The 11,256-nt window shown below is 37.7% G+C and overlaps 1 protein-coding gene across 1 annotated transcript; it reads left to right on the top strand.

Moving 5' to 3' along the window:
* Positions 1–1,053: 1,053 nt before the first annotated feature.
* LOC129278298 (flavin-containing monooxygenase 3-like) lies at positions 1,054–10,776 on the top strand. The gene is made up of 4 exons (XM_054914499.2): positions 1,054–2,212; positions 3,851–4,040; positions 4,703–4,947; positions 5,752–10,776. Exons 1-4 carry the CDS (start codon positions 2,021–2,023, stop codon positions 6,076–6,078), a joined length of 954 nt encoding a protein of 317 aa, XP_054770474.2. The 5' UTR covers positions 1,054–2,020; the 3' UTR covers positions 6,079–10,776.
* Positions 10,777–11,256: the final 480 nt, after the last annotated feature.

Below are 11,256 nucleotides of genomic sequence, written 5' to 3'. Positions count from 1 at the left end.
AACATGCATGATTCTGCAACATAATGAAAGGTATTTCTATTTTAAGGGGGAGGGGGCATCATTTTGTATCCTTTCCAGTTACATTAAACGTTATACATCATAATATTGCTATAACACCACCCCTTTCCTCACTCACTCACTAGTCTGCTGTGCAAACCCTTCACTTGAGTTCAGGGTCTGAATTTGCAGACTCCTCATGCCTTGTGTACTGAAGGCCCGTAAAAGCAAGTTTTGTATGTGCTAATCTTTGCGTGGAGACACACTTGTTGATCAAAGTTTCAGTCAGGGTCTGTGCCTGCAGACTACTCACTCACTCACTCGCCCACTCACTCACACTCCCCCCTTTCTCTCTCTCGTTAATGCCTGCGCCGTTAGTTCATTGGCGACCGGTTCACTTATTGTATATATTCAGCATTTAGAAGCATTTAAAAGCTTATCAAAAATTCCCCTATTTTTATTCTTTCCTTTCAAGTGCGAAATTCTTATCAACACAGTATAATATGTTGGCTGTAACTGTTTTCACCCAAGTTAAAGCTTGCTTTGTTTTCTATTCTTTTCACTAACGAAGTGAATATGAATATATTCGTATAAATGAAAATACGTGTCACTCTAATTAAAATGATGTGCGCGAAGCGCGAGATGGAAATTTCGAATATCTAGACCTGAGAGTGTGGCAGTTCAGCCAGTGCACCTTCCATATTCATTAACAGGATGATCATCTCACTGAAAATATAATGCCAGCGCAAAGTGCGAGCTGAATATACTAATTCGAAAAAAAAAATGTTTCTGCACCGTTTGACGATATCGGGAACATAATCTTTAAGACGTTACGTATCTCGTAAAAAAATGACTAATGTCAGCGCAAAGCGTTGGCTGAAATTTTTTGGAGAGAGAGACTTAAAAAGTGACAAATTTCCAACAACATTTTGTAATCATGAATATTCCTAATGAAATAGGACTAACACGAGCGCGAAGCGAGAGCTTAATTTTGGTATATATAGACGCCAAAATGGGGGCTTTACTATGCAGGGGCGGATCCAACTTTTCCTTATGGGGGCGTAAAATATATTTTTCTTCACATTTCCCAGAACTGCCGCCTCGAAGAGCTAAATGCTGAAATACTGAAAGTTTAAGTAACATTTAGCTGTAATTTTACTAAACAAACTTAGGTATATCATAAGGTCTGAATAGATAATGGTAGCGCGAAGCGCGAGAGGATTTTTCGGATATTTTATGCAATCCTCGAAAATTGATTATTCTAAGCAGGTTTTGTAGACCTAATTATAACAATGGAACAGCCAAATATCTAATGGAAGCGCGAATCTATTTTTTATAGTAAGACATTAATAGAGAAATTTTTTGAAAGGTTTCAGTGATTTATCCATTGATTGTGAATAATACATATCTCAGTAATCCAACGGCGTGAGCTCGAAGCGCAAGCTTAAAATTTGTGACGTACCGAAAACAGGAAAATTTTACGAAATAGGGACATTTAAAGGACTTTTTATGGATTTATGCAGGAAATACATATATCTTTAGTATAAAAAAATGTGAACACGGAGCGCGAGCAGAAAATTTTCGATATCGAAAACTATTTTTTTTAAATTATTGACAAGATGCGTTTTATACCAATAATGGAAAAGAGAATCTGGAGCAGAAATTTTACAATTGATGGTATATTTTGTGTTACAAGGGTCAGTTTCATAAAGACTTGTTACAGTAACAAAAGCCCAATTTCTATAACAAATTAACTAGCCAATCAGATAGAAGGATTTCAATAGCTTTTAACTGTTTGTGCAAATTTCTTTTTATAACTAGTTTTAGGAAACGGGCCCCAGGTCTGGAACTGTTAATCTTTACATCACAGATATAGTAGGGCGAATCAAGATCCGAATGGCAATTTAACGGATTTTTTTTTCAAGGTTTGACATTTCATGCAACGAAATTAAACGGTTCTGTCTCGATCAAAGTCATTGTTACGTCATGAATCCTTCTCATTCTTCTCAAGACCTATCTGAGCATGCGGAAAGGGACGTGGGTCTTGCAACGGATGGGACCGGACGGGATGCCTCGTGATATGGCGGTCAATCGGCGCATCAACTTCTTCATCCCAGAGTGGCTGCGGCGGAAGAACACCGTCGACCATATCTACTCCCGGATTAATATGGACAATCTTGGTCTCAAATCTGTCAAGAAGATGTTCTGCTCCGAGGTAGGTCACGTGTTTTACTTCCGGTCCACTACAGGGGCCGCGGAACCGGGGGGGGGGTTGGGGGGCTTCAGCCCCCCCCCCCCCCCCACTTTTTTCCAAAACCGTGTACAAAAACGTAAAAATGACCATATGATTGTGATTTTTAGCATGGTCAGCCCCCCACTTTTGGCTAAGCCCCCCCATTTTGAAAACCGTTCCGCGGCCCTTGCACTATTTTTCTGACGAACGATCTCGTAATAGTTTCCAACTTGTAATTTTCCCTGGTAAGCTTAACGATTAAATTTCTATGATGATTACAGCCACGAGAGGTAATTAAAGGTCGCATAAAATTCTGGTATCAACTGTTGCATGTACTTCGATCCGTGGCAAAAATCAAAACCAAGAGTTCTGTGTGGAAGTTACCACAATCTATGTAAGCTAAGTCCATGCCGCTGGTTCCATAGTTCCTGTTCCCGTTCCAGATAAATGCAGTCAATAATAGAGGAGGATATTTAGTCGGTTAGTAATTAGATAGAATTAGAGGAATTTAATCTAGTTTGAACACATAACATGTTGATAGGTCTATATAACAACCTTTCAGGTTTTCAAGAACAAGATTGCTACGCATTTAATTTGAATATATATATAATTAGGTTAATCAGTCAAAGACTCATTAATTGGCCAAAGACTGGTAATAAACATAAACACAAATCGTGTAGGGATTCCCTTCAGCATTGTTCAGTATTATCAGCTGCATGGTCTACTATAGGCAAGTAGTAACGGTTCGCAGTCTCGGCATAGAAAAAAAATCATCTAAACCGAGATGGGCAATCGAAAATATTAATCAAGAGAATTATCAAACTTTTTTTCACTCGAAAAAAAGCATAGTCCTCAAGTTATCAAAGCCCTGGTAAAGTGGGAGTTTGCTCGTTTCCTATCGTCTATATTACATTTTCAAATTAATCTTTAAAAAAATTGTGTATCCAACCCACCGATAATATACACCCCGGCCATACTTACGCTGTCGCACACTTGCACTTTCACTCTAATCAACATTATAATGATGCCTTTCTCTTTAGAATTTCCTTTCCCCTATCCACTTTTCTTTTATTATATTCCTGTTATTTTGTACAATAAGAGATAAGTCTCTGGTTTTCTTTCCCTTCATTTCGAGATCTCCATCAATTTCCAAGCTTAAGATGGTGGTCTCCCACTCTTTCAAATACAGGGCCTATTGTGTCGATATATATATTTAAATTTTTTTCTGCTCATATACATGTTTCAATAATTAAAAAAGGAAACAAATGTAATATTACATTTTGATCAAAATAAATTTATGTAGGCCCTAAACAGTATGTTGCTTGCTTATTGTTACATCTTGAAAAAAAATGATCATACTTGTACACTCTTAAAAATGTTGGGCAACATACTTTCCACACAACAATTTTATCCAATGCTGGGTAGTTTTAAACCAATGTGTGCTTTGGGTGAAAACTACACAGTATTGGTTAAAAACTACCCAGAGATAAATAAATTTTTTAACCAATTTGTGTATGTTGCCCAACATTTTAAGAGTGTATGCTACTTTTGGCATTGAAATGAAATAAAATAAAATAAAATCATCAATTTTTTTTTCTTCTTACTCATTCTGCGAGACAGACTATGGTCAATGACGACATCGGGACGAGGATTCTTTGTGGTGCAGTGGTGTGTAAGACTGGTATCGACCATTTTACAAAGAGAGGCGTGGTCTTTACCGATGGAACGAGCGTTGAGGATCTGGACCTGGTGGTGTACGCCACGGGTTATCAACTCAGAGCCCCAATTGTGGACAATGACATCATCAGTGGTAAGTGTAAAGCCCGGCGCACACTATGCGATTCGTTGCGATCCGAATTTCAAAGAAATTGTAATTACATTTTGATATGAACAGTCCAACCAATCAAATCTTAGCGATTGGAGTACAGAATAGAGCTATGTACTGCACCCCCAGAACTCAACCCAGGTGAGGTAAATTTGTACCAGCAGGAAGTAATTCCTCAAAAAGCTGTGAGCACCGGAATCGATAGCCTAGCTTCATGGCCCTGGGAAGCGGGGATGTTGGGTGTATCATTCTCAATAGGCAGCACCCCCTGAAATTCTGGTAGAATTTTTATCAAAAAAAAATTGATAAATGTATGCTAAATGACCTATATTTTGTAGTGAAACCCCTTTTTTTTTTGCTTGACAAATTTCTAGGGACTAGAAGAACCTTCATTTGGTATAACCCCTTTTTTGCTTGTCAAATTTACATCAGCACCCTCAATGAAAAAAAGGAATCGTTCGCAGGGCTCTGCCTAGCTTAGCTGGCTAGCCAGTGTAATATTCGAGCACCTAACAAGGTTGATATTTGCGCAATATGATATTTGCGCAATATATATATCTTATTTTTCACAAATGTATGACGTTAAATCTATCAAAACAATGTAAATCTGAAGTTGATGGTATTTCCTGCATCCACTCCCCTCTCAGACGGTGTGAAGGACTTGGAACTATACCTTTACATTTTCCCGCCCCGTCTTAAGCACCGAACATTTGCGGCCGTCGGATTCGTGGAAACGATTGGAGCGCATGCCCCGGTATTTGAGATGCAGGCTCGCTACGCCACGAGGGTATTCAAGGGATGCGCTACCATCCCCCCGGAAGACGTCATGATCGCAGACATCAAAAGGAAGAAGAACTTCATGCAGAACCGGTTTGGAAAGCCCAAGAATTTTGTAAGAGCTTGTCTGTTCGGCTTGATTTTAATCCTGTGGGGCCTTTACACAAGGCCGAGTCAACGAGAACGACGGTTTCTTTTGTCTACATCAAAATTATTTTCTGCCTCTATAGCATAATCTTAATTAATAACTCAAAAATAAATCTAATAAATCTTGATTTCGGTTTCAAAATATGTTCCGACTTCTAAAATGACGACGGTATGACTGTAGGTTATATTTAAATTTACATAGAAGTTTGGGCTAAGCTGAAATCTCTTGATAATAAGCCTTCAGGGCCGGGCGTCGTGGTCTATTGGTTAAGACTCTCATCTTCCTCATATGATGGACGTGGGTAAGATTCCCAGCCATGACGTGCTTTCCTTCAGCAAGAAATTTACCCACATAGTGCAGCACTCAACTAAGGTGAGGTAAATGGGTACCGGCAGGAAGTCATTCCTCAAAAAGCTGTGAGCACCAGAATCGGTAGATTAGCTTAGCCGGGTAATATAGGAGTGCCTGGGCCTTGAGCACCAAGCAAGGTGGATACGTTCGCTATACAAATTATATACTTTATTATTATTTTAATTATAATCTCTATAGTTGTAATAAATATTTTCAAAGAGCTATACATGTAGATAGGGTTTCATCTTCCTCCCATGTGCTATCATGAACCATGAACCTTCTTTGCTTGATCCGAAAATTGGAATCGGATTCATTCTTAACTTGACATATATTGTTCATTGATTGATTATTGTAAACCAACTATTTTGCACATTAAGAAACAAATATCAATGCACACATTTCTTTATTTTTTTTTCTCAGTTCCCTCCTATCCCGTATCAGGACCTGTTGGCAGATCGCATCGGAGCCAAGCCCAAGCTCTGGCCCATGTTGCTCAGTGATCCAGTACTGGCCTACCGCACGTTCCTGGGACCGGCACTTCCCTACACATTTCGACTCGTTGGCCCACACTCTTGGCCTGGTGCGCGTGCCGCCATTATGGACGTATGGGATACGACATTCTATGCCACCAAGACCAGGATCGTCCCGAAGTCCATCGGTGACCTCTGGGGTCTCGATGTGGGTGCTCTTAAGATTCTTCTTGTGGTCCTCTTTGCCTTGACCTTTTTCCTTTCTATTCTTTGTTAAGTTGTATTAAATGTTTGCATTCATAAATCGAGACGTCCATGGAATATATCAGAATGATATTGATTGATAAGTCTAAATGGCATTTTAGGTATAAGTGAACTACCTTGTCAACTAGAAAGAAAGAAACACAAGTGACGTTGATTTAAACAAGATATATCGGAAATGGTATGTTTTTTATATATATATTTTGAAGTTTGTACTTTGCATTAATATGTTTTTAATACTTATTTACTGAAGGGAACCTTTCTCAACAAGCTTTGCTTTCAAGAAGGTCCTTTATGTTGTAGTATAATTCGCTTTAATTTTGTTGGAAAATTAATCAATCAATTAATGGTTGAGCTATCGGATCAAAATATCCTTTATGTTTTCTTTGTTTGAGAGGATGAGACCCCGTTTCGAACTTTCAATTTCATCTTCATAATCATAAATCATTGTATTGCCAGCCAGGAAATAATCATTTGTCTGTTTGTCTACAAGTTGTCCTGAAACTAGTATCTGCAGGACGAAAGCATTGCAAACATTGCAACACGTGACTGCACACTTTTAACCGTCGGCGAAGCATCCGTCGCCTCCAGAACTCAGGGCCCAATGCCATGGGAACGGAACAATTTTTTTTCCTGGGGGTGCTGAAGTAAATTTGAAAAGCCCCCCAAAAAGTTTTCTAACAAAACGGATATCAAGTTGGTTCCCATGAATTTGAAAAGCAAAAAAAAAAAAAGGTTTTAAATGAAAAATGGAGGTCAAATAGGTCCAGAGATATTTGGGGAAAAAAGGTTCAATACAAAATGAAGGTTATTTTGGTTACATTTTCCATTTTAACACATCTTCCAGAATACCTGGGGTGCTGCCTATGGAGAATAATACACGCAGCACCCCCAAGGAAATTTTTGAAGGTGCTTCAGCAACCCCGCTTCCCAGGGCCATGCAAAAACGAATGATCCGCATCATCGAAAAAATAGGCCCCAAACTTATCAAGTCCTGTGTTTTGATGTATGGAGAACCGCCGAAGGAGTTGCATACGGAATTAGCGTTGAGAATCCATTTAAAATACTCGTCAAATCGCAATGATCAGACCAGAGGTCATTGTCGAAAGTTGGTGGACAGGTAAAGCAGATCGTCTCAAGATTCGAACGGGACAAAAAAATGAAAAAATTGTGGTTTGTCCAAAGTCCAGGACAACACTGCTGTTTTGATTCACGGATTTGCGACAAAGGCTGCTTTGTCATGAATGGCTTTCGACAATAGATTCCAAACAAAAAGTGTATGCAAAGTGGTTGCAACTACCATCCCTATATGACTATTTGAATAATTTGTATTCTACTAAGAAGTCACCAGAAATTATGAACAGTAAACAAATTGTAACTTGCATGGATATTTTTCGTGAGGCCAGCTAACACAGAGGATAGCCACTTCCGTTAACTGGTCTACAAGCCAGCATACTGCAAAAACTCCGGTGTTAATTTAACACCAGCCCGGAATCTATTATGTCCACATCAGACAAGTATTGAAATAACTCCAGTTTGGAATCAAACCGATGCTGTTTTAATACTAATTGGTGTTGTATAAACACCTATCTCGTATTAGACCAAAACGAAACTGGTGTTGTTTAACACTTATCTGGTGTGGACATATATAGATTCCGGGCTGGTGTTAAATCAACACCGGAGTTATTTGCAGTGCAGTGCACAGTGACCTTGCTCTTCTCCAACACATAAATCCTGAGCGTCTATTGCTAAAATGCGGATGAAGATGTAACATTCTGTAAGTCTATTCCCCCTGGTTTAAATCAGAAATATATCTGATGTGTATTACTTACTCTTCTTCCCCTCTATTCTGTCCTTATCTACCTCACCCCTTCGTATGTACCTGTTCAGGGAGGTATATTAATCGTTGTTTTACTTGACAATATTTCATAGTTCCATATAATAAAATACAAAAGAAATAGTGAGTGGATGACGTCATCACCCTCCTCATTTGCATACCGAACAGGATGTGCTTATAACTGATTTGTGAAATTAAGCGAAACTTTAAAATGTCATAACTTTCTTATTTTACATCCAATTTTGATGAAATGTTCAGTGTTATGCTTGTTGGATTTTTCTCTTTTTCTTCAAATCATCTTTTTGTTGGGGTGGACTTGTCCTTTAATCTGCCAGGTTACCCAAAGTGTTTGTCTTTTTTATTTGTAAATAGTACATTTATAATGTTTGATTGCTATATCATGTTATCATTGTTTGTATTGTTATATTTGGTAAATCCAATGCAATTCAGCCTAATTGACTGCGATATGTGGATATTTTGATAAAACCATAAATCATTAACTTATGGTATGATTCGACCAGAGGATCGAGCCCTGACGGTCTGTTCATGAGGCGGGCATTCGGAGTCAACACTCCCTGTTCGATACTATTTTGAATAATTTTCAAATTGTCACCAAGGTTACTGCTGAATATTATTCTACAAACAATAACATAAAATATAGATCACTTCACTGTTCAAAATCGAGTGCTAAATAGGCCTATGAATAATTGTTACGGTAACGTATGGATATGAACTGTATAGTGCGAAGAATGGCGTCTCTAGACGGTTTACAAAAACAACAAAGTGAATATAATTTGAGTGTGAACGAGTAATATCTAAATATGGCAGTTTATCTTGTGCAATATCATGAACGTATAACTTGTATAAACAAATGAAATTAACCAAACAGTTTCCAAGTTTTTTTCAATGTATTCCAAGAGTATGTATACTGCTATTTTGTAGACTAAAGACCAAGTCATATATAAATGAATTGTTTCCATTCCCGCTTTTTTGTGAAAGCGGAATAACCAATTACACGATAACGCACACGTCGTTTATACGAACAAAATGGCGATTCTTTAGAGTCAGATCTTCATGGAAAAAAGAACAGATCTCTTTAGATACTGTAACCAAAAAAAATAGTTCGTGCTAACTTAAACTTGTCCGAAATGTAAGACATCAAGCATAATGTATCAGATATATACAGAGGCGTAATCTAAGAAAATCATTGACTGTGGCAAAAAGTAAAGTTGCGCCCCTCTTAACTTTTAATCTTTGCACTTCTTCCATGGTTGGTCATTGAACTTTAGTCTCACTTTCCTTTACCCCCCTGCCTTTAAACCCTAAAAAGTAGCAATCGGGGTCCATTACTCCTTGCATAATTTTATGTCTCTGAGGCAGGGCCCTGAAAACGATTTTCCTTTACTCTTGGGATGCTGATGTAAATTTGACAAGCAAAAAAAAAAGGGTTTCACTACAAAATATAGGTAATTTTGCCTACATTTTTTCAATTTGTGTAACACCTATCCAAATTTGGCGTGGGTGCTGCCTATGGAATATAATACACACAACATCCTCGCTTTCCAGGGCCATGCACTGAGTGTAGGCCTATTTTATATGCGAACTAAAAAGGGGACATTTTCCCTGACGATAAGTTAGTTGTAATAAAAACAGAAATAGTAGAAAATATATTCGTGATAATTTGATGAAGACTTCTGAAAATATAAATTTCTTAGGTAAGGTTTTTTTTGTGACGTCACCTGCGAGCGGCCTCCATGTATCATGTGAATTCCATCCTTTTGATTGAACATGATAGATACAAATATTTTTCTTACAGATGGGGGAATGTAATGCGTCTAATAGTACATCCCCAATATATAACACTTTTTCAAAACTCGGTTATTTTTTAATCGAATTTCCTCAAACTTTCACCACTATTTTTCTCTAAATTATCTGCTTGCACTAAAACCAACGTATAACCAGGATGAACTCCCATTTTAAATTGAATTACTTATTATTTAAATCCTTGTCAATTATTTGGCACATTAGGATTCTGAGCAGTGTTCCTTCTTTATATGCAACACTTAAAGGGGAATCCAGCCTTGGCCATAAAATGTTGTGTTGGGAAGGAGAAAAATAAATTAAACAGCATTGTGAAAGTTTGAAAGGAATCGGACAACCAACAAGAAAGTTATAGCTGATTTAAATCTGAGATCACAAATACTATGTAGATTTCAAATTGGCAACTGGGTAAGTAAATTATGACAAGGGGCAAGGACAACTTTCCCATAGGCCATGTACTTTATTATCAGGGATTTGTGGTTTTCTCCTAAGTACCCATTCCCCTGGGGCAGTAATCTAAATGTAACCCAGGTAGTATATTGTTTTATGTCCTCATGAAAGAAAAATATAATTTGAAATAAAACTTTTGGGTAAAATTACATTTTAGCCATAATATGTATTGGAGTACATGGAAGAGTAGTCCTTGCCTTACATCACTATGACATCCCATATGCGGCCAATTTGAAGTCTCCATGGGTATAGTGATTACCAATATTTACAACTTTTAAAAATTCATAACTTTCTTGTTGTTTGTCCGATATTGTTCAATTTTTCACCTATCATCTTGTCTGATTTTTCTTTTCCTTATAAAAACAAATTTTTATTTGGGTTGGATTCCCCTTTAACCTGTGGCATTGAATATAGCCTATGACGAGTCCGCCGGACGCCGTGTCGAAAGACAAAGTGTCCTCTCGGCCGGATAAGCAAATGAACATAATCGAAACATTAAAAGACACAACACATGATAATTTTTAATTTTACCAATACACTATTTAATGACAGAAATACCTTTGCCATATTATGATACTTTTCTCGAATAAAGTTCCATCGCCATCCAAAGTTGGATAGCTTTCCACTATTTCTTCATTTCAATTGTCTGATATTATATATACAACAAAAAAAGTAAGTCCCCCCTAAATTAAATTGCTGTAACTTTTGAACGGAATTATTTTGAGATATGATATTTCGTAGGTGGTTTTCTACACTCATTAAGCAACCTCTGGGGAAAAATGAGATTGATCGGTTGAGTCATGCATGAGTAATTAAAGATTGAATTAAAAATGACAATTTTTGAAAGTCACAAGAGTCGTTTTTCAGATTGTGCAAATACAAAGCTGGGCAAAAGTTGCTTTTAGGTGAATTTTATGGTGTTAATGCTGTTTTACTATCCATCATTTAGCCACTCCACACACAATTTTGATATCGTATGTTCATGGTTGAGTGAGCACAATAATGCAGGGGCCACGGGGGGGGGGGGGGGGGGGGCTCAGCCCCCCACTTTTTTCCAAAAGCATGTACAAAAATGTAAAAATGACC

This window comes from Lytechinus pictus, chromosome 15, assembly GCF_037042905.1.
Source record: "Lytechinus pictus isolate F3 Inbred chromosome 15, Lp3.0, whole genome shotgun sequence".
NCBI lineage: Eukaryota > Metazoa > Echinodermata > Echinoidea > Temnopleuroida > Toxopneustidae > Lytechinus > Lytechinus pictus.
This window is presented reverse-complemented; position numbering and strand designations above follow the sequence as displayed.

Bases quoted from the DNA above. Each gene is read 5' to 3' on its own strand.
- LOC129278298 (XM_054914499.2), top strand. From the start codon at position 2,021: ATGCGGAAAGGGACGTGGGTCTTGCAACGGATGGGACCGGACGGGATG. The intron at 2,213-3,850 runs GTAGGTCACGTG...TCTGCGAGACAG, and splicing joins AGAAGATGTTCTGCTCCGAG to ACTATGGTCAATGACGACAT. The intron at 4,948-5,751 runs GTAAGAGCTTGT...TTTTTTTCTCAG, and splicing joins TTGGAAAGCCCAAGAATTTT to TTCCCTCCTATCCCGTATCA.